General features: G+C 25.6%; 1 protein-coding gene across 3 annotated transcripts in view; it reads right to left on the reverse strand.

Moving 5' to 3' along the window:
- LOC111622876 (serine/threonine-protein kinase 10-like) overlaps positions 1 to 25,749 on the reverse strand; it is a 71,106-nt gene that overhangs the window by 42,845 nt on the left and 2,512 nt on the right. For 2 of the 3 annotated variants that reach the window (XM_023365329.1, XM_023365327.1), the window contains exons 1-2: positions 17,423 to 17,927; positions 1,174 to 1,338 (exon numbers count right to left, since the gene is read on the reverse strand). In XM_023365329.1, coding sequence (XP_023221097.1) covers positions 1,174 to 1,338; positions 17,423 to 17,587 — 330 coding nt within the window. In that variant the 5' untranslated portion in view covers positions 17,588 to 17,927. Of the gene's footprint in view, positions 1 to 1,173; positions 1,339 to 17,422; positions 17,928 to 25,749 lie in introns of those variants that run through there. The other variant, XM_023365328.1, reaches the window with a different exon arrangement.

A 25,749-nucleotide genomic window follows, 5' to 3' on the forward strand; every position in this document is an offset into this window, starting at 1 on the left:
TGCAAGATTTGTGCATGCATTGCTTGCGCTCTCTGAGACAGTCTCGTCCCAAGAATGGCTTTGCCATTTTACTTGTGTTTTTTTTTTTTTTTTTTTTTTTAATATTTGAAGACAAGTTCACCCAAATGGTGATCCCTATTTGGGCGAACTTGTCTTCAAATATTAAAAAGTAAAAACCATCGGACAAAAAAAATTACGAATTCTGGAAACTTGTGGATACAGCGATATAAAAAATTAGGAAGATATAATCAAATTAAGAATTTTTTAATAGTTTAAAATTATAAATAAGCATTTATTATATAATATTATTTTAATTAATTTATCTTCTAAATAAGGTAACAATGACTCTATAAATTGACATAATGATGATAACTTCTAAATCTTCTTCAAGACAAAAAAATTTTTAATTAAAACAGTTTTTTTGTCTTCTAAAAAAGGAATTATTATAAATAATGTATCAATTTTTCTTGAAAAATATGTCATAATAGTACCTACAAACAAATATACTACTTAATCTAGTAACCTATTCTAACTTAATGTATTTTAGAGATAGCCGAATGACCGAACAGTTAAGGTTGCATTCCATCACTGTGGAGGACTCAAGATCGAAAAATCCGAGGAATATTTCAGAAGTGGTCCATACGAATATGTTGGGTTCTGTCCTTCACCACATGCCACCCCATTGTGGACCAGGCCGAAGCCATAATGGGCTGACTAAAAACATGACCATAGGATGAAAAGAGTTTAAAAAAACTGTATTTTAGAATAAAAATTGTCTTAAACAGATTATTTCTTATGAGAATATAGCTATTCAATATTGCATATTATTTAAATAAATATAATTTTAATTAAAGAAAAAAAAATCAGTTTTTTTTTAACTTTTAGAAAATATTTTATCTGGAATTCTACAAAAATTCATATAAATATTCAATGATATATATAATTGCCTATAAAATTTAAACTAAGCTGAATTTAAAAGCAAGCATTTATTAACCAATATCAGGAAATTATTTGACTATTTTAAAAATAAAATTCCTAAATAATTTATCATAGAATATTAAAAAAATATTAATCCATTTAACATTAGCAATATATATATTTCTTCGATAGCAAAAATACGATTTCGTTCTTAATTATTTAAAACCAATTATAACGAATTAACAAATTGCATACCCATAACTTGCTTTCGTAAAAAAATGCTTCGATCAATTCAACTATATTTGGATGCCTGCATTCTGTTAAAATATCTATCTCCACCATAAAATCTTCAAGGTCATCTTCACCTTTTAGCTCACAGATTTTAGCAGCTGTCAACTGTCCTGTTTCTTTACTCTGAGCCTGAAATTAATAAAATATTAATGTAAGTTATGTTTAAAATATAATTAAACTGTAAGCAGAGTGCCATTCAATAAATAAAATGTAAAAATACTACTACTACTACTACTACTACTACTTTACATAACTCGGTAGATTTCAGTACACATCAATTTTAATCATGTACTGTACCTGTCTATAACCTGAATTATTAATTAATCAGTATAAAAAAACTGTGATTAATGTTTGCTTATTCAAATTAATTAATTATAAAATAAATCTATAAAATCTCTAATAAAATAACTATTGAAATGTCAATGTCCATATAAAAATTCAATTTATACAATTAAACTTATAAATTATACATTAATTAATTTTTATTTCCGATAAACTTTATTACTTTGTATAAAAATATATTAGTAAAACTAGTTGTCAATGTTAAAAATTCATAAATATAATTAATAAATTCATGTTTGGAAAATTTCATAAATTATAAAGTTAACTGTTATTAGAAATATTTAAGGACTAAAAAGCATAAATTTAACATTTTTCATGTGTAGATGTAATTCGTTTTTGGGCTGCAATTCAAAGTGCAGACCTATACATTCCCATTGTCATCCGTCTGTCCTTTGTTAATCTCTAGAATGAAATTAGATAGGTGAAAATTAAGACCGGATATGGAAAGCTTAGGGGCAAAGGTCCCAATTCAGTATATACAAATTCTGGTCTGGAGTGTAAAGTTTTAAAATTTAACATACAATTAAAAATTGTGGCTCAGCATTGTGATTGGCCACAATTTTATTTTAATATTTGATTTTCAGTAATTACATTAACTTTAAAAAGAATAAATTAACAAATTTAAGTACAATAGACTCTAAATACAGAATTTTTTTTTTACATTCTACGATGAGTTTGAAATTAAATTTTAATATACTTTATGAAAGGAAAATTTTTCAATAATAAAATTTAGTTAGATAACAAGTTAGAAAAACAATACAAATACAACAAAATATGAACGTTCATCAGTTCTACATTTGTTCTTCTCAATACATAAAACAACTTTTCGTTTTAATATTGCATTGTAACGTCACCTTCAAAGTTTGTCTCTTATTATCCGATCAGAGAATTCGTAAGAAATATCAAGATTTTTCTTTTCTCAAATCCTGGAAGAAAACATCTTGAGACTCAAGTGTTTTATAAAGTTAAATTTACAAATGTAATATAAAAAGTATCATATTTATTATAATTTTCTACTTCAGAAAAAGTAAGTATTGTATTATTAACAATTAAGCTTTTATTACAAACTAATGCAGCTATTTAATAACTGCAATAAATATAACTTTATTCATTATTTTATGTATCAAACTATGTTTCTTTCTTACGTAATACAATAATATTATAATTAATTTGAATATACAGTAAATCAAATTCAACCAAGTCAGTCCATTCACATAATTAACATTCTTATCTAGCAAGTTAGTAATCTTAGTTATTTAAATGCATGTATGGATTCAGAGTAGAAATAAAAGGACACATGCCATCAGAAAGTATATTCACAAATGTTTTAATATAATCTAAATTTATATATTTTTAAGTTACTTTTTTAGAACAGACTTGGCCAACTTATAGTGAGATGTGATCTTTTAGGAACTGTCCATAAATGACATCCACATTGAAAGGGGGGAGGGGGTTACAACAAATTGGACAAAGTCAGACAAGGGGAGGGGAGTGGTCGAGTTTCAGTAGATGTCTGTTTATTTCATTAAATTTTATACAATTTATGGATTTATTACATATATTTCAAAATTTCTTGTATGTTTCATTTCTACTTATGATAGCTATCATTCATAAAGTAATAGAGGTTTTAAGGAGATTGAGTTTTGCTGAACATCTGAAGAGGGGAGGGAACTATGGAAACTTGCACAAGCTGGGACAACAAAAATGCAGACATAATTTATGGACAACCCATTACAAGTCAAAAGTATCAATGATCCATTTATTATTTTTATTATTTTATAAAAGTTTATTACAGTAATACCTCGACTTACGCTACCCTGACTTACGCGATTTTCAAATCTTGTCGATTCATCTTTTGTTTGAACGCCACGCAACTCTTGATTACTCACTCCACCCACATTATTGTTCAGCTTACATGTTTGGATGTGTCGCATGGAATTGACGCATAGCTACAATTTATTTTGTGTTATTTATTTCTGTGTTTGTTATATCTACAGAGACTCGAGAGACTCTATGTGGTGATTTCTTGTAACCATGAGCAAATCAAAAGACAAAATAAGATTAACAAGAACATTTATTAGCTTACATACATCCGACTTGGATTTTACACAAATTGCAAAATTATCCCTGACTTACGCAAATTCGACTTAAGTGGTTATCACTCAGTCCCACCTATCACATAAGTTTGGGGTATTACTGTATATAATCTTATAAAGTTATACTTCAAAACATAGTTATGCTTATCAGTTGCATGAAACTGTTGTTACTATCCTTCATTTTGATAAGGATAGTAAGACATAAACAGCACCATTTATCCTTTAGCATAACAAAAACAAATTTTATTTTCATTTACTATATGAATCACGGGTTTTGCTTCTCTTTGGCACTCATTTTGCACATAATTGAAATTGTTTAGGATAAACAAAGATAGAAACATTTTTAAAACAATATAAGATACTGATATAATTAATTTGGTGTCCTGTCTATAATTTTTTCCCTAGATCTGTCACTGGTTATATATGTAACATTTGTTTACATCTGATATAAAAGGTAGCTTCGAAAAGTTCCTGCAGTTATACTGGGTTAGACACTTAAAGGCAATGAAAAAGAGAACATGTAATGCATATCTTAGTTAAACATGTCAGGAATAGAGAAATGTGTTCAAACAAATCTGTACTCGCTGCAAAGATGACAACAGTTACCATTCAATGAAGGTTGTGTTAGTGAGAAGTTGTAAAACAGAGTCTGGCGAAAATGTCTGTGAAAAAACAACATGCAAATATCAAATTTTGCATGTTATTGGGGAAAATCCCTGAGACCTTGAAGATGCTTCAGGATCCTAATGTTGAATCTCTAGTTGAAAGATGCCATCAAGAATGCAGATGAGGTTATACAGAAATGGTTTCCAAGAATGTTTTCAGCAGCTATACCAGCACTAGCAAAAGTGTATGGTGCCGAAGGACAATACTTTGAAGGACATGTTGCTTGATTTATCAATTGTACACATACTTTTGAGTAATAAACCAATTCCAAGAACTTTTTCAAGCTACCTTGTATGTTACTTTTCACAAGCAGTAGTACCACAATCAACAAAGGCTGTAAATTAATCCATTACTTTTCTTATAATGTAATTCATAAAATAAAAGTTTAAAAGAATAACATGTATTACAAAATGATTTGTTTCTGTTAATTTTTATCATTTAAAACTTCAATGTGAGACAAACCATTCATATTAAAGTGTATCTATAATAATACACATTTTATTCTTAAAACTATTGTATGTATATTAACTGTATAATAAATTATGTAAAATTGTTGTTCTTATATATGATTACATTCCCTAAGATATAAAAAAATAAAAGCTTTTATAATTTTTAATCTAAAATAGTCAACATTATCTATTTTATCTAAGTTTATAGTTATTGAAGGTAGCATCAGTCCAATTACCCTGGATAATCAATGGTTCTACTGTATTTTTTATTATAAATAATTAATAAAAATCACCTCAAGTCCTGGAAAAAGAATACAGCCAAGACTCAGAAACCATAAGCAAAATATAACTAAGCAATTAAAAAAAAAACTGCAGAAATTCAAAACCATTTACAGATAATATCATTGGTATATAAGTTTCTTTCATTAATTTCTATGTATTTATAATCTAATAAAATTTCCTATCACAACATCTATTTAACAGTATACAAAAAGGAAGTTAAAAATACTTAGAAAAAGAGGAAAAAGGAACTAAAGTTTATAATATTAAAATAAAAACTATAATCTTTTTATAAATTTTATATATATTTATTTTTATTTACTTTACAAATTTATTTTTCAGTTATTAATTAAGCCCTTGATCATGGTCATTTGAGTATTCATGCTTCCAAGTTGATGCATTTTACAGTATTAAATAGAATAAAAGAGCTAGATTACATAAAACACATTGCCAGGGAGCAGGATACCCATCAAACATGATCAAGAACATAATTTGTTTATTCTTATACATTCAATACAACTAAATTCTAAGATTTAATTGCTTTAAGTCTAAAACACCGATAATTCAATATATAAAATTAAAATTAAAAAGTTGTACTTAAAGATTTTTAATTAATAATTAAAGGAGATTAAGAAGTTAAAAATTATTTGCTCTATAAATATCAAATTTTAGTCACATTTTTACTAGCATAATAAAGTAAATACAATATAATTTATTTAAATTAAAAACTGATAACAGAGAAGTTTACTTCCTGTTTAATTTTAAAGCTACAATATTTCTGGTTTACACTGAAAGTTCAGCATTCACAAAAATAAACTTCTAACTTGTCAATTTGAAAATCAAAGATAATGGTATCTTTTAATAAGACCAAAACCATTCATTACAAAATACTGTTTTTGCCGCTTAAAGGGTTGTCAGTTTATTTGTTTCTTTATATGCAGTCATCTGTTTATGATGGTATCCATCATTATGGTTAAGTCATATGGAAGAAATAGAGAAGCTGTGGTGGAAATAGAATCTTTGTTTGTGCTGAAGTTCAAAACTTTGGAATGCACAAACATTTTTGAAGATAAGAATGCTTATTATATGGCACATGGACTTAAAAAGGTTCACCATCCCTATCATATGACAGTAACTGCTCAAGATGTTGCTTGAGTCAATCAAAATCAAAAAATACAATTATACACATAAATAATTTTAAATTAAACCTACCAGTACTTATTTAAATAGCTATTATTTCATTCAAATTAAGCTAAAATAATCACTAATAGTGTGAAAAGAGAAAGATTACTTAAATGTTGCAGATATTTCACACATTTATAAGTATGGCAATAATTATAAAATATAAGGATTTAAATTGCTGTTTCCTAAACTTTTCAGACTACCACCACCCCTTTGAAAGCATATATTTCTTATATTTTTTTTTTATTTCTTTCAAAATGAATTTTTGTGCATTCTGTCTTCCAACACTTCCTTTGTTTGAATTGAGTCTTCTGTTGCCTTCAAGGCAACAGAAGACTCAATTCAACCATTGGGTTAAATGAAGAATGCCTTGAGAACCTTGAAGAGGTTAAGATAACACCCTACAAAAATCATGAATTCACAACTGCAATAATTTTTATGAAATGTGCTTTTTCAACATTTGTGATAAAAATAATGCTACTATAAATAGAAGTATTGATACTACTTGCATAAAGTAAAAACTTATAGTAACTCAATTCTTTTAAAGATGGACTTAAATTAATTTTAGAAAATTACATTCCATTGGCCAATCTATCAAAGAAGCAACTCTAACATTTTCTTAATGAAAACAAAAATTATTAATATATAGTGGAAACATAAATGTTTTCTATAGAATATATAGAAAACCAATCTCTCTATGATATTTTAATATAACAGAAAAACAAATAAAAAATTTTATATAAAATATTTCCAGATACAAGTAACAAAATTGCCAACATTGGTTGAGACATACTATCGCAGTCAATAGTGACTGATAATTCATACTGCAATTTGGATTCTATTCAAGGGTTTATGTTTGTTTGTTTGCATATGGCAACATGACACATTGGAAATCTAGATGAGATATGCTTCCCAGGAGGATTTTTTATGGGAAACCGGCCCCTATTTGGGTGTTAAAAATGCAAACAAAGCCCAGAAAACTCCAGCATGTTGGCGAGACATAAACCCACAATTAGTGTTCAGTGGTTTTATCCATTTGGTCACTGGAAGGCTCAAGCTTTTAGGAATCACAGAGCTACTATGTTTTACTGCACAGTGTCTAACAATGATAATTTTTGTAACTGCTATTGAAATATGTTATAGTTTTATATTAATAAAATTTAATATTAAAAGACATTTAAAGTTTAGATTATATACCTTCTCAATGAAACATTTTAATAATTTCAAACCATATTACTCATACTTAAAAATGCCTTATCAAATTTATTATCTTGCAAAAAAAAAAAATTACTTTTTTTCAATAACAGAAACTGGAAAAGATAATTTTTTTTTGCTGTAAACTAATTTATTTATTTATTGATGTCAAGGAAATTTAAATATAAAAAAAAACCTTTATATTAAAATGTAAGTTATTAAGATAAATGAACTATCAACATTTAAAATATTTATTTTTAATCATCTTATTTATAATTTATAAAGTTGAAGTTTCTCTGTCTTCAATTCCTGAATAATTATCATGTCAATGACTACTGCTCTGGTTTTCAAAATAAAAATAAAAATTACTTGTTGCTTTATCAGAATATAAATTTATTCTTACACAAATAATCCCAGTTATTTTCAAGTTTTTATACTTATCTTTAACTGTATTACATCATAAATTATACACATTTGATACAAAACATTTATGTAAATTAATAACTGTAGGTAGCATTATACAGTTGCCACATTTCATTTTTGATAGAACAGGTATGAATGAAGTTATCTATCTGGTTAAGTTTGTAAAATGTAGAGCAAAAACTGTTCATACATGTCTAATTGATGAAGCAATTTCTGATAAGCATAAAAGCTCAGAACCATTGGAATTTATTTGTATAAGAATACAGGGATACAATAAAGTCTGGAAACATAGGTGAATACACATAATAAATGGGTCATTTACATTACAATACATAACATGTTCAATGCATTGTCCCTCATTAGTATTGCATAGTTCAATGCATTGCTAATGACTCATTCCCTTCATTATTAAAATAAAATACAGTCACCTTGCATTAATACAAATCGCTAGGGAAACACACTAATTAGTTTGCTTTATCAAAAATTCATCTTAAAAGACTTTCAGGATCAAAGTCAAGGTTGTATAATTTAGAGAGTTAAGGTTTAGTAGGTGATTGAAATTTCTAAATTAAAACATTTTGAATTAATTTACTAAATAAAGTTAAATAAAATAAAATTTATTTACAAAAGCATATTAATGTTCTAAATAATTTTAAAATCAATGCAAATTAGTGCATGTTTGCATGGGATTGCATTTATTTAAAGGAGTGGGTGCCCTTAAACTTTAACTCTTATTTTCAGAGTACAGCAGAATGGTCTGCTAAAACCAGATGTTTGAATTACTGTATAATCCAGGTTTGTTATCCTTTTTACTTGTTAGTGATAAATGACATGTGAATTGTTTACAGTATTTTGTTAAAGAGGCATGATGGTAATAAACTTTTTGCATATAATTGGAGAATGAACCCATCTTTGCTCACTAGGAAGAGAATTATTCTACTCAAAATGGAACATTTAATAAATATCACATTTTATCGTTCACACTGAAAAGTGTAACAAGCAACCATTATTGGATATAGGATTATATCTTTGGGGTTATAAAGATAATTTACAATTTGGTTTAACAAATTTTGGTATAATTTTTGTTCAATTTATTGCATAAAAATTAACATTGAGACAATGGCATTTTGCCAGGGCAACATCAAAATTCATGCATTAAAGCAAAACTTTGCTTTATCAGTGTTCATTTTAAGACCAATCCACTGTATTATTATTTATGTTTCTAGACTTTATGCTTTGATAAAACATTAAATACAAATTTTTAAAAATCATTTCTGTATTTAACATTGTCAATTAAATAATCAATCTATATATTTATATTAAAAAATTTAGACTATAACATTTTCTTAATAACACAGGATATAAATGCATGTACTGTACTATTTTTATAAAATAAAAACTATAAGACCTTATCTGATGAAATTTTCAGGCAATTTATATGATAATGAAAGTATAATGTAGAAAACCAATGTTAATATAATTCAATACTGTTGAATCCAAATTACTAAGTTATTAACCCAATAAAATTTAGCAGATTATTTAAACTCAATATTTTATCAAATAATTATTCAATGACCTTCAGCGAAACAAAATTTAAACTAGAAGATATGAAGATTTTTGCATTTAATTGCATATTATTACATCATACTATATTAATCATAAGCTGAATCATATTCATTCAAGAAAAAAATTATTAAAAAAGTTGTTTAGTGAATATTCCATATTTTATATCATCACTTACTATCATTACTTTTTATTAAATAAAGAATAACATATTATTTTACATATTTTAATGGGATTCATTTATTGTTCATTATTTAGGGTGGTATTATTGTTTTAGTGACATCATCTGTATAAATAAATAAATATTTCAATTAATAAAACGTTCACTTTTTTGTCATAAATTGAACATTTTATTGTTCTTTGAAATGCTTTTGTTTTTTAAGAAATTAAAATATGAGGAGCCCTTTACTTATAATTTTATAAAAGTTTTATAAATATTTACTATTACGTAAATTAATTGTGGGCAATTCCAACAGAAACCAACTAAAGGGAGGATAAAAGTCCACCTCCTGCAGTACCTTACAAGGAAAGGTCTATTGTAAGATGTATACTTCATGTCATAACATAAACATCTTATTATTCTTTGAAACGTTTTTAAAAAGAATTAAAATATGACAAAATTCCTTTATAATTTCTTAATAAAACAAATAATTTAAATCAAACTACTTTAATAATTACTCAGTATTTAAATTATTAATTGTAGAGGTAAGGTAGCTTGATTTAAATCCGGTAGTCATTTGGTTTCGTTATAAAGTGTTTGGCTTTGAGACATGTATATATATATATAATTTTTTAAAAATTCTGTAAATGTTTTAAATAAATTATCATTGTTATTTATCATATTAATGTATTAGTTAAATTATTTAAGTGAAATTTTATAATAATATAAAACTAGCTTTTCAAAACATGACAAATAACATTTTATTTCCTGTTACAAAGAGAAAAGGTGCTATCAATCATGCTTTTAAACTTAATATTTTGTTTATTTGTATTATTGAATATTTTCATTGACTTTAAAAAAATAATCTTTAAGTATTAGTCATCCAACCTACAGATAAGTGACTAATACTTCATTCTATGCATTTAGGTTATAGAACAGCCTTTTAATTTATATAATCAATAGTTATATAAATTTTATTTTTTTAATATAAATCATAATTATTTAATATTAATTATTTGTCATATTAATACATAAATAATAATGTATATTATGACAAATATAACCATAATTTAATGAAAATTTTTATAATATATTTCATAGTTTAAAGCTTTCTACAGAATATTTGGATCTTCAACTTAATAATAATTTCAATTTTATAAATATTTCCGTGTTTTCATTTTATCATGTTAAAATCATATTCTAAGAAACTGTAAATAAAATATAAATATTAAATATTAATAAGATAATTTCAAATCACCAAGAGCCTAGTGATCTCAAATTACTTTATTAATTAAAATTATATATGGTATATAGTTAAAAATAATATACAGGGTCTTCCAAAATGAATGCTACCATTTTAAATTACTGGAATTATGTTAATTATTATCTGAGGAGTATGTGATGTACACCAGTCAATAGAATAACTCTGAGTTTCAATTCTCATCTGCATCCAAACGTCTTGTCAACTACTAACATAAACAAAATGGCAACTCTGAAATAGAGAAAGCATTTTGCATTGTTCTGCACTCATCATTCATCATTTTGCAACACGAGTAATCTGGAAGAACTGTGAAATTGTGTCTGCTATGAGAGAAGTGACAATGGATAAGCTGTAACAAGTATAGAAAGAATTTGAGTATTGGTTGGATACTGTGCCGTGCCAACTGATACTCAAATTCTATTTGCCATGATACGAGGTGTGCACACATTGAGAAATTGTAATGGGCAAATGTAAACTCGGACAGTTTTCAATGTTTTAATGTACATTACAACATTCTTGGATAATAATTAACATAACTACAATAATTTGAAATGATAGCATTCTTTTTAATTGTTAAATAGGTGAGTGCATTGTTAAAATTGTCATAAACCATTACATAAATAAATCAATCAAAATTAATACATTTTATGGAAAATCATGTATTTATTAAAAACAATAATAATAATAGTAATATATTCCATTCAACCTAAACTGCAAAGCATATACATTTTGAATCTGATTCATACCCAGTAGAATAATATTTTCAAGTATGATATTTATGCATCTTAGATTGTCAAAGTAAATAAATATTATGATGCTTTTTATTATAAATGTTTATTTTGTTATGTAAATGAATCTAATAGTGTAAGGTAACTATGATGTGAGTAATAATAAAAATATGAATTATCAGCACAAAACCTTTCTCACTAATTTCTAGCCTTATTAACAGGAGTACAAACGTTTTTGGCCTTCTTAATAGGCCTTCCTCGGGTACACTGTGGACGCTCCACAGTGTACCTGAGGAAGGCCTATTAAGAAGGCCGAAAACATTTGTACTCCTGTTAATAAGGCTAGAAATTAGTGAGAAAGGTTTTGTGCTGATAATTCTTAGAAATAGTTCTAGCTACATATGCATAGTAATAAAAATATGGTTTCAAAAGTATAAAGTACTGTAAAAACTGAAATAACTTAATTATGCAATTTTAAACATTAGTAGAAAAAGGATGTTTATCATAAATAACTGAAGTGCAAAGTGTGTTCCATTCAATGTCCTATATACATCAATATTCTTGTAAATATTCTGCAACAAATAAAAATCTCAGCCTTGGTAATCATTGTCCATAACTATTCCTTAAATGCAATTACATTTGGAGAAAAATATATCTTGTAGTAAATTTCATGTTCCACAAAATCCAATATAAAGAAATCCAAAATTTAAATCTGCAGATTACGGCACTTATAAAATGATTCTTCACCAGTCAATCTGTCATGCAGCAAATTTCCAGTTGAGAAATATTATTGCATATATGTGGACACAAAGTTAATCACAACTTCTTGAAAATGGCATCAGGTTTGTCTTCAAACTGCTGACATATTAATCCCAATTTCAACAAATGTTAGAAAATTTTCATAATTATTGTTTGTGTACATGAATCTTACCATTGGTAAAAACACAAAAATCTTTTAGTAGTCTTTTGCATGTTTAATCATGATGTAAGATTCTTTACTTTCTCAAATACATACATTTTAATTACCAAACTCTTCATAAATGTAAAACATAGCCTGATTAATGAAACAGATATTTCATAACAGTCAGAATATCAGTCAACTTATTATAAAAATATCTAAAATGTAACTGTTTATTGTTAGATATATATATATCACAATAATTGTTGACAATAAAGCCAGAAAGCAAAGCATTTCATTTTGATGTTATAAATTCAACTCTTGACAAGTGCAATATGCTAACTTTATCAGATTTCACTGGTAAACCTGCTATAAAACATCAACTGTTTCCTCCTTGATGCTTGTTATCTATTTGAACTTTTTCTTATAGATATAACATGCATTGATAATTTGTCAATACTACTTCAAAAGAAAATTCAATAAGGAGCTATAAATTCTTTTTGAATTCATAGTTCCTTGTTGAATTTTCTTCTGAATCATCAATGTGCAGTTATAAATCCTAGTCAATGAAATTTTGTAGTATAAAACATCTTTTATGCTACGTTACCATTTCAACGTCTGTAATGAATTCTATTGACAAAAATGGAAATTACTTCTTGTGATAAACAGAATAAAACTCTGAGTTATTCTTTAAAACAATACTTACTCTTTTTAAACAAAATTTTATAATTACTCATATCAAACGACACTATATTAGAAGAAACATAGTTTTAAAAATTATTTCCGAATTCTATCTGCAACATAATTTCTCTAAACACTTATTATTAAATTTTACTTTTAATTAATATTTATAAGTTTTAAATTTAACTATTACAAAGAAGAACAAGAATCATAACTGTTATTTCTCATTTTTCATTATAAATTATGCAGTGTTAAACATTATAAATGATAACAACTCACCAGTTAAAAATCATTTAAGTATTTTTTATATGCTTATAATAAAACATGTATATATAATTGGGATGTTGACTACTTTATGATATCAAACTGAAGATATAATTATAATGTCTTTAGCTTATTAACAAACATAATTATAATGTCACATTAACATAACAATTATAACATCTTCAGATAATTTCAATTATGTATAAAGTACAAAGACTTAAATATATAACTGCAAATGTGAGAATCTGAAAGGCACACTTGGTTGATAGGAAAGCTAGGACAAGAAGGAAACAAATTGCTCTACCAGTTTTCATTAAACTAAACCTGATGAAAGGCACAAAATCAATTGAAAATTTCAATATTTTAAAATCCATAGAAAAATTTGAGACAGCATGCATGCTTACTTGAACAAAAATATCTCAAGTAATGGAGTTTGCACTTAAAAGTTGTGAAATTCTGAATGAAGGATTTCTCAAATTCTCTAACTGTGTTAGAGCAAAACCGGAAATCGTGTCATACAGCAAATATCCTCTATTTTCAAACCATCTTGTACAAGTGCCATGTTCTCAAAGGGATATCTGTATCTATATTTTCATAAGTGTTAATTAATGCTAAATAATTATTAATTTCAAGAATTATTAAACTTTTGGAAATCAATCTCTTACAAAAAGTTTCTAAAATACTTTATGCAAGTTTTTGGGTTATATAAAAAGATCTAAATACTAATGATATCATTTTAAAGACTTAAAACTGCTAAAATATATTTTAATATGCATTCAATTACTGAACTGTTCATGTTTATTCAATTAAAATTATGTAGTTTCAATGGAATTCACATAAATTTTTAAAATTAAAGCTCTTCTATTATAATTATCTTCTTTAAGTACAGTACATGGTATAAAGAAAAAATTTATTGTAAAATCCCTATCTCAAATTTGGATTTTGAAGCAGAAAAATATCTTTTCTTAGTACAAAAAATTTACTGAGGAATTTCCTTGTGCTCAATTATTTTATATCACAATGTATAGAAATATCACTATACTTATATCCATTTTCTTGGAGAATATAATGAATCATTGTCCCTCTAAGTTTTATTATCTACCTGCATGTAATGACAATATTTTATTATCTGAATTTTGAAAGCCTATTGTAATGTAATTTTATATCTTTACATAAAACCTGACAAAGAATAACGAAAAAAATTTTTCACAGGGCTCATGAAATTTATATTTAATTCTTAGTTACATTAAAGTAAACTATTTGACAAATAACACTAAATATATATTAAAAATCATTATAAAAAATTTTAAATACTGAAATGCTTTAGAGTTTCAGAATAAACACTTATCCCATATTGAAAAGTGTCTGATATTTTAATGTATATTTGTTTGTCTTCAGATAAAATAAAATTAAAATACATGGTTTCTTACTTTGCATAAATCTTAATCAAATATTGATTATATCTTAAAATTTAACAAAATCTAATTAAGCATCTCATTTATATTAATAACAATCAAGTGTAATATATTTCCTTTATCAGTTCCATTATCTTTTCTATACCTGTGATATATTTGTGTAGAAACTGCCAGCATCTGTCTTCCTATCTGACTCAGTCATCTTAAGAGTAACACATCTGGTTTTTACAGCCTCTACTTTCAGGAATAAGTGACTAAATATTCTTCACTAACTCTACTCTTATGATGCTATATTTTTCCTTATTTAGACAATGGATCTTTGATCTTGTAGATCCATGCACTTATGTTACTGTTTATTGTCTGATTTGGTATCAATTCCCTATCAGTCAAGACAGTCAATGTGACAAGTATACTATCCTTCTTTCCCTTCATTTTATATCTTTATCCTCACTCTACTCCTACATAGTGATCTTTACTTAAATTTCAACACTAATTATTTTTTAAAAGAAACAAAAATGTTTACATATTCTGCTAGTTTCTCCTTTGCAAGTTATATTATACTATTTTCTGCTTTTAATACTATTCAAATTGATATTCTTCTTACTCTACTCTTCTGCTTATTGAGGTCTTAAAAATATAGTTTTAAAGTCCCATATGAAAAAACTATATTTTTAAGACTCCAATAACAAAAGAGTAGATTTTCTAAACTATAGAGTTAATTTTTCTTTTATATATTTGATCATTTTATAAATTTCTCTTATGATTTTATCTAAGTTTTATTTGTTACTATGTTTTTGTTTTATATCATTTTATTCTGTTTAGACACAAAATTCTGTTTCCAAAAGTTAAATCTTGATTTACAATGATAGCTTTTTTATATCTTCTTACTACAGATATAGTAAAGGTATAAAAAAATATATTTATCATTCTTCTACCCTATCTTTTTAAGTTGGCAGCGTTTCAATTCCATGTTTCATAACATGCTATTGGACAGAATAATAAATATGTAAAAATGATTTACATAAATAATGATATAAAAACTAAGAAAAGAACAAGCAAAATAATGCAAATTCAATATTTTGAGTTACACAATTAAAAATTTTAATTGAGATGAATATTCATAAAATTCATGATGCCAATTCATGTGATTTTTTCACTCCATTTATGTGATTTTCTTGGCCGAGAAAATCACATAAATTTTATTTTTAAATCGACAAATTGAATGCTATTTTCTTAGCCAATTAAAAAGCATTAAAGCTTTCATCACAAAATTTCCATGTAATAACTGTAAGATCTGCATAATATGTTTCATAGTGAAGTAAGAGTATAAAATAAATCATATTCATAAAAAATATACAGTTTTAAAATTAAAATATTCAAAATAAGTAATTAAAAATTTAAAAACTATATTAATAAAAATGTTCATTTTACATGAACATTTTTTTAACATGATTTTTAATTATTAAAACTTCCTTTAAATCTTAAAACTGCTAAACCATTAAATATTCACAATAATAATTGACCAAATACTTGAGAATTTATATAAAAAAAGAAACAAAGCATAAAATGTTTTTCCTTTTTGGTCAACTACAACTAATGAAAGTAATAATTATTTTACAAAATAAACGTATTTTTTGCTGAATTTATTAGTAATGATTCATAAGTTTTCTAAATCCTAACATGTTTTACTATTGACCAAGCTTGTCCTTATGATGTGATTCATCACACTTTGTAATACCGTACAATTAAAAAAAAACTCACTTTAGTTAATTACAAAAATATTCTTAAGCTATTTTATATAAAAAATGCTATTTTTTTTTAATCAATAAAAAAGAAAAACTATAAAGAAGGCATAACAACAGAGATTAAAGATCTACAATCTTCTACATATAAAAACATTTATGCACACTTCTCCAGTTTTATAATTTATCTTAAGTATTTTAAAATTATGAATTTGCACTAACAATATTTATTTTTAATAAACTAGCATATATATCTTTAAAATATTGTATAAATGGCTTTAATAAATAATCAGTTAAAGCAGACATTTATGTAAATAAAATAAAGGCCTAATCAGATTTGCCAAGACCTCCACTGGCTTACTAAGACCTCATAGGGTATATCATAACTGTGATTTTTAAAGGCAAAAAATCATAGTTTATTATATTTATTTCATTAAAAATGCTGAAATTTAACTGAAGATTCTAAATAAAACTGTAACAGAAAGCATATGTATTTAATAAATATAAAATTCAAAATGTAAACAAACCTATCGTAACATTGTACATTTAAAACCATATAAAATTTATTACATTTTAAGTGTATATCTGATTTATTTAAATTATTTTCAATTGAAACTATCGGTACGTAAGCTAGCATTTTAATCATGTCGGTGTATAGAAATGATTGAAGCGTAATTTGTCTCGGTGATGGATATTTATACCCTTTGATATTTAAAACCGAATAAAGAAGATTATACAGAATTTATTATTCATTTATTACATTTCATCAAAGTGAATTTATAATAAAAAAGAAACAATATGATAACCTGCAACCTTATAGATATTTTTCAGATATTAATTTATATTTAAAATGAATAAATTAAATACTACCTTATATACTTTCCCAAAGGCTCCATCTCCTAATTCACCAACAATACTCCAAAAATCCTCAGGATTTTCATTAAATCTAATATTATGATAGAGTCTCTTCCTCTTATTTTCACTTCCAGTTCCTCCTATGCTAAAAATCTTCTTGAAATTACTAAAGAAAGACATCTCGTCGGCTTTATAACATTATATGACGATAAATATATCTAATACATTGTACATTGGCAATAATCCGCATGGTAAAGTAAAAATTAATCGATTTCACACTTCAACACTAGGCACAAAACAAAACAAAAAAAAATTAAAAAAAACACTTAAATAATCCGATATTCACTGTTTAAACGATAAATCCGACGTGATAAATAATAAAAATGAAATCACTTCGACAAATTAAATCATACAAAACGTATATTAAGTAAAAAATATTTCCATTTTCCAGTTCATAAAAGTCACTGGATAACACACATCTACCAACAATCCGCCATATTCTCAATGGCGTGACGTCATTTCACGCGCGCTTTCACATTCTGAAAACATAGGGATTTTTCCCTGTAATTTTCCTTAATAAAAGCAGGATTTTAAAACAAGAAAGAATTTTTGAATTTCCAACGGAATTTATTTATCTATCTATTTGTTTATTTATTATTAATTAAACTAAACATTATTTTGATCGACGATTTAAATGTTAATTTAAGGATTTATTNAGTTGAAGTTTCTCTGTCTTCAATTCCTGAATAATTATCATGTCAATGACTACTGCTCTGGTTTTCAAAATAAAAATAAAAATTACTTGTTGCTTTATCAGAATATAAATTTATTCTTACACAAATAATCCCAGTTATTTTCAAGTTTTTATACTTATCTTTAACTGTATTACATCATAAATTATACACATTTGATACAAAACATTTATGTAAATTAATAACTGTAGGTAGCATTATACAGTTGCCACATTTCATTTTTGATAGAACAGGTATGAATGAAGTTATCTATCTGGTTAAGTTTGTAAAATGTAGAGCAAAAACTGTTCATACATGTCTAATTGATGAAGCAATTTCTGATAAGCATAAAAGCTCAGAACCATTGGAATTTATTTGTATAAGAATACAGGGATACAATAAAGTCTGGAAACATAGGTGAATACACATAATAAATGGGTCATTTACATTACAATACATAACATGTTCAATGCATTGTCCCTCATTAGTATTGCATAGTTCAATGCATTGCTAATGACTCATTCCCTTCATTATTAAAATAAAATACAGTCACCTTGCATTAATACAAATCGCTAGGGAAACACACTAATTAGTTTGCTTTATCAAAAATTCATCTTAAAAGACTTTCAGGATCAAAGTCAAGGTTGTATAATTTAGAGAGTTAAGGTTTAGTAGGTGATTGAAATTTCTAAATTAAAACATTTTGAATTAATTTACTAAATAAAGTTAAATAAAATAAAATTTATTTACAAAAGCATATTAATGTTCTAAATAATTTTAAAATCAATGCAAATTAGTGCATGTTTGCATGGGATTGCATTTATTTAAAGGAGTGGGTGCCCTTAAACTTTAACTCTTATTTTCAGAGTACAGCAGAATGGTCTGCTAAAACCAGATGTTTGAATTACTGTATAATCCAGGTTTGTTATCCTTTTTACTTGTTAGTGATAAATGACATGTGAATTGTTTACAGTATTTTGTTAAAGAGGCATGATGGTAATAAACTTTTTGCATATAATTGGAGAATGAACCCATCTTTGCTCACTAGGAAGAGAATTATTCTACTCAAAATGGAACATTTAATAAATATCACATTTTATCGTTCACACTGAAAAGTGTAACAAGCAACCATTATTGGATATAGGATTATATCTTTGGGGTTATAAAGATAATTTACAATTTGGTTTAACAAATTTTGGTATAATTTTTGTTCAATTTATTGCATAAAAATTAACATTGAGACAATGGCATTTTGCCAGGGCAACATCAAAATTCATGCATTAAAGCAAAACTTTGCTTTATCAGTGTTCATTTTAAGACCAATCCACTGTATTATTATTTATGTTTCTAGACTTTATGCTTTGATAAAACATTAAATACAAATTTTTAAAAATCATTTCTGTATTTAACATTGTCAATTAAATAATCAATCTATATATTTATATTAAAAAATTTAGACTATAACATTTTCTTAATAACACAGGATATAAATGCATGTACTGTACTATTTTTATAAAATAAAAACTATAAGACCTTATCTGATGAAATTTTCAGGCAATTTATATGATAATGAAAGTATAATGTAGAAAACCAATGTTAATATAATTCAATACTGTTGAATCCAAATTACTAAGTTATTAACCCAATAAAATTTAGCAGATTATTTAAACTCAATATTTTATCAAATAATTATTCAATGACCTTCAGCGAAACAAAATTTAAACTAGAAGATATGAAGATTTTTGCATTTAATTGCATATTATTACATCATACTATATTAATCATAAGCTGAATCATATTCATTCAAGAAAAAAATTATTAAAAAAGTTGTTTAGTGAATATTCCATATTTTATATCATCACTTACTATCATTACTTTTTATTAAATAAAGAATAACATATTATTTTACATATTTTAATGGGATTCATTTATTGTTCATTATTTAGGGTGGTATTATTGTTTTAGTGACATCACCTGTATAAATAAATAAATATTTCAATTAATAAAACGTTCACTTTTTTGTCATAAATTGAACATTTTATTGTTCTTTGAAATGCTTTTGTTTTTTAAGAAATTAAAATATGAGGAGCCCTTTACTTATAATTTTATAAAAGTTTTATAAATATTTACTATTACGTAAATTAATTGTGGGCAATTCCAACAGAAACCAACTAAAGGGAGGATAAAAGTCCACCTCCTGCAGTACCTTACAAGGAAAGGTCTATTGTAAGATGTATACTTCATGTCATAACATAAACATCTTATTATTCTTTGAAACGTTTTTAAAAAGAATTAAAATATGACAAAATTCCTTTATAATTTCTTAATAAAACAAATAATTTAAATCAAACTACTTTAATAATTACTCAGTATTTAAATTATTAATTGTAGAGGTAAGGTAGCTTGATTTAAATCCGGTAGTCATTTGGTTTCGTTATAAAGTGTTTGGCTTTGAGACATGTATATATATATATAATTTTTTAAAAATTCTGTAAATGTTTTAAATAAATTATCATTGTTATTTATCATATTAATGTATTAGTTAAATTATTTAAGTGAAATTTTATAATAATATAAAACTAGCTTTTCAAAACATGACAAATAACATTTTATTTCCTGTTACAAAGAGAAAAGGTGCTATCAATCATGCTTTTAAACTTAATATTTTGTTTATTTGTATTATTGAATATTTTCATTGACTTTAAAAAAATAATCTTTAAGTATTAGTCATCCAACCTACAGATAAGTGACTAATACTTCATTCTATGCATTTAGGTTATAGAACAGCCTTTTAATTTATATAATCAATAGTTATATAAATTTTATTTTTTTAATATAAATCATAATTATTTAATATTAATTATTTGTCATATTAATACATAAATAATAATGTATATTATGACAAATATAACCATAATTTAATGAAAATTTTTATAATATATTTCATAGTTTAAAGCTTTCTACAGAATATTTGGATCTTCAACTTAATAATAATTTCAATTTTATAAATATTTCCGTGTTTTCATTTTATCATGTTAAAATCATATTCTAAGAAACTGTAAATAAAATATAAATATTAAATATTAATAAGATAATTTCAAATCACCAAGAGCCTAGTGATCTCAAATTACTTTATTAATTAAAATTATATATGGTATATAGTTAAAAATAATATACAGGGTCTTCCAAAATGAATGCTACCATTTTAAATTACTGGAATTATGTTAATTATTATCTGAGGAGTATGTGATGTACACCAGTCAATAGAATAACTCTGAGTTTCAATTCTCATCTGCATCCAAACGTCTTGTCAACTACTAACATAAACAAAATGGCAACTCTGAAATAGAGAAAGCATTTTGCATTGTTCTGCACTCATCATTCATCATTTTGCAACACGAGTAATCTGGAAGAACTGTGAAATTGTGTCTGCTATGAGAGAAGTGACAATGGATAAGCTGTAACAAGTATAGAAAGAATTTGAGTATTGGTTGGATACTGTGCCGTGCCAACTGATACTCAAATTCTATTTGCCATGATACGAGGTGTGCACACATTGAGAAATTGTAATGGGCAAATGTAAACTCGGACAGTTTTCAATGTTTTAATGTACATTACAACATTCTTGGATAATAATTAACATAACTACAATAATTTGAAATGATAGCATTCTTTTTAATTGTTAAATAGGTGAGTGCATTGTTAAAATTGTCATAAACCATTACATAAATAAATCAATCAAAATTAATACATTTTATGGAAAATCATGTATTTATTAAAAACAATAATAATAATAGTAATATATTCCATTCAACCTAAACTGCAAAGCATATACATTTTGAATCTGATTCATACCCAGTAGAATAATATTTTCAAGTATGATATTTATGCATCTTAGATTGTCAAAGTAAATAAATATTATGATGCTTTTTATTATAAATGTTTATTTTGTTATGTAAATGAATCTAATAGTGTAAGGTAACTATGATGTGAGTAATAATAAAAATATGAATTATCAGCACAAAACCTTTCTCACTAATTTCTAGCCTTATTAACAGGAGTACAAACGTTTTTGGCCTTCTTAATAGGCCTTCCTCGGGTACACTGTGGACGCTCCACAGTGTACCTGAGGAAGGCCTATTAAGAAGGCCGAAAACATTTGTACTCCTGTTAATAAGGCTAGAAATTAGTGAGAAAGGTTTTGTGCTGATAATTCTTAGAAATAGTTCTAGCTACATATGCATAGTAATAAAAATATGGTTTCAAAAGTATAAAGTACTGTAAAAACTGAAATAACTTAATTATGCAATTTTAAACATTAGTAGAAAAAGGATGTTTATCATAAATAACTGAAGTGCAAAGTGTGTTCCATTCAATGTCCTATATACATCAATATTCTTGTAAATATTCTGCAACAAATAAAAATCTCAGCCTTGGTAATCATTGTCCATAACTATTCCTTAAATGCAATTACATTTGGAGAAAAATATATCTTGTAGTAAATTTCATGTTCCACAAAATCCAATATAAAGAAATCCAAAATTTAAATCTGCAGATTACGGCACTTATAAAATGATTCTTCACCAGTCAATCTGTCATGCAGCAAATTTCCAGTTGAGAAATATTATTGCATATATGTGGACACAAAGTTAATCACAACTTCTTGAAAATGGCATCAGGTTTGTCTTCAAACTGCTGACATATTAATCCCAATTTCAACAAATGTTAGAAAATTTTCATAATTATTGTTTGTGTACATGAATCTTACCATTGGTAAAAACACAAAAATCTTTTAGTAGTCTTTTGCATGTTTAATCATGATGTAAGATTCTTTACTTTCTCAAATACATACATTTTAATTACCAAACTCTTCATAAATGTAAAACATAGCCTGATTAATGAAACAGATATTTCATAACAGTCAGAATATCAGTCAACTTATTATAAAAATATCTAAAATGTAACTGTTTATTGTTAGATATATATATATCACAATAATTGTTGACAATAAAGCCAGAAAGCAAAGCATTTCATTTTGATGTTATAAATTCAACTCTTGACAAGTGCAATATGCTAACTTTATCAGATTTCACTGGTAAACCTGCTATAAAACATCAACTGTTTCCTCCTTGATGCTTGTTATCTATTTGAACTTTTTCTTATAGATATAACATGCATTGATAATTTGTCAATACTACTTCAAAAGAAAATTCAATAAGGAGCTATAAATTCTTTTTGAATTCATAGTTCCTTGTTGAATTTTCTTCTGAATCATCAATGTGCAGTTATAAATCCTAGTCAATGAAATTTTGTAGTATAAAACATCTTTTATGCTACGTTACCATTTCAATGTCTGTAATGAATTCTATTGACAAAAATGGAAATTACTTCTTGTGATAAACAGAATAAAACTCTGAGTTATTCTTTAAAACAATACTTACTCTTTTTAAACAAAATTTTATAATTACTCATATCAAACGACACTATATTAGAAGAAACATAGTTTTAAAAATTATTTCCGAATTCTATCTGCAACATAATTTCTCTAAACACTTATTATTAAATTTTACTTTTAATTAATATTTATAAGTTTTAAATTTAACTATTACAAAGAAGAACAAGAATCATAACTGTTATTTCTCATTTTTCATTATAAATTATGCAGTGTTAAACATTATAAATGATAACAACTCACCAGTTAAAAATCATTTAAGTATTTTTTATATGCTTATAATAAAACATGTATATATAATTGGGATGTTGACTACTTTATGATATCAAACTGAAGATATAATTATAATGTCTTTAGCTTATTAACAAACATAATTATAATGTCACATTAACATAACAATTATAACATCTTCAGATAATTTCAATTATGTATAAAGTACAAAGACTTAAATATATAACTGCAAATGTGAGAATCTGAAAGGCACACTTGGTTGATAGGAAAGCTAGGACAAGAAGGAAACAAATTGCTCTACCAGTTTTCATTAAACTAAACCTGATGAAAGGCACAAAATCAATTGAAAATTTCAATATTTTAAAATCCATAGAAAAATTTGAGACAGCATGCATGCTTACTTGAACAAAAATATCTCAAGTAATGGAGTTTGCACTTAAAAGTTGTGAAATTCTGAATGAAGGATTTCTCAAATTCTCTAACTGTGTTAGAGCAAAACCGGAAATCGTGTCATACAGCAAATATCCTCTATTTTCAAACCATCTTGTACAAGTGCCATGTTCTCAAAGGGATATCTGTATCTATATTTTCATAAGTGTTAATTAATGCTAAATAATTATTAATTTCAAGAATTATTAAACTTTTGGAAATCAATCTCTTACAAAAAGTTTCTAAAATACTTTATGCAAGTTTTTGGGTTATATAAAAAGATCTAAATACTAATGATATCATTTTAAAGACTTAAAACTGCTAAAATATATTTTAATATGCATTCAATTACTGAACTGTTCATGTTTATTCAATTAAAATTATGTAGTTTCAATGGAATTCACATAAATTTTTAAAATTAAAGCTCTTCTATTATAATTATCTTCTTTAAGTACAGTACATGGTATAAAGAAAAAATTTATTGTAAAATCCCTATCTCAAATTTGGATTTTGAAGCAGAAAAATATCTTTTCTTAGTACAAAAAATTTACTGAGGAATTTCCTTGTGCTCAATTATTTTATATCACAATGTATAGAAATATCACTATACTTATATCCATTTTCTTGGAGAATATAATGAATCATTGTCCCTCTAAGTTTTATTATCTACCTGCATGTAATGACAATATTTTATTATCTGAATTTTGAAAGCCTATTGTAATGTAATTTTATATCTTTACATAAAACCTGACAAAGAATAACGAAAAAAATTTTTCACAGGGCTCATGAAATTTATATTTAATTCTTAGTTACATTAAAGTAAACTATTTGACAAATAACACTAAATATATATTAAAAATCATTATAAAAAATTTTAAATACTGAAATGCTTTAGAGTTTCAGAATAAACACTTATCCCATATTGAAAAGTGTCTGATATTTTAATGTATATTTGTTTGTCTTCAGATAAAATAAAATTAAAATACATGGTTTCTTACTTTGCATAAATCTTAATCAAATATTGATTATATCTTAAAATTTAACAAAATCTAATTAAGCATCTCATTTATATTAATAACAATCAAGTGTAATATATTTCCTTTATCAGTTCCATTATCTTTTCTATACCTGTGATATATTTGTGTAGAAACTGCCAGCATCTGTCTTCCTATCTGACTCAGTCATCTTAAGAGTAACACATCTGGTTTTTACAGCCTCTACTTTCAGGAATAAGTGACTAAATATTCTTCACTAACTCTACTCTTATGATGCTATATTTTTCCTTATTTAGACAATGGATCTTTGATCTTGTAGATCCATGCACTTATGTTACTGTTTATTGTCTGATTTGGTATCAATTCCCTATCAGTCAAGACAGTCAATGTGACAAGTATACTATCCTTCTTTCCCTTCATTTTATATCTTTATCCTCACTCTACTCCTACATAGTGATCTTTACTTAAATTTCAACACTAATTATTTTTTAAAAGAAACAAAAA

The sequence above is a fragment of the Centruroides sculpturatus genome, unplaced genomic scaffold (assembly GCF_000671375.1).
Source record: "Centruroides sculpturatus isolate CEXI.00-Female unplaced genomic scaffold, Cexi_2.0 scaffold290, whole genome shotgun sequence".
Lineage (NCBI taxonomy): Eukaryota > Metazoa > Arthropoda > Arachnida > Scorpiones > Buthidae > Centruroides > Centruroides sculpturatus.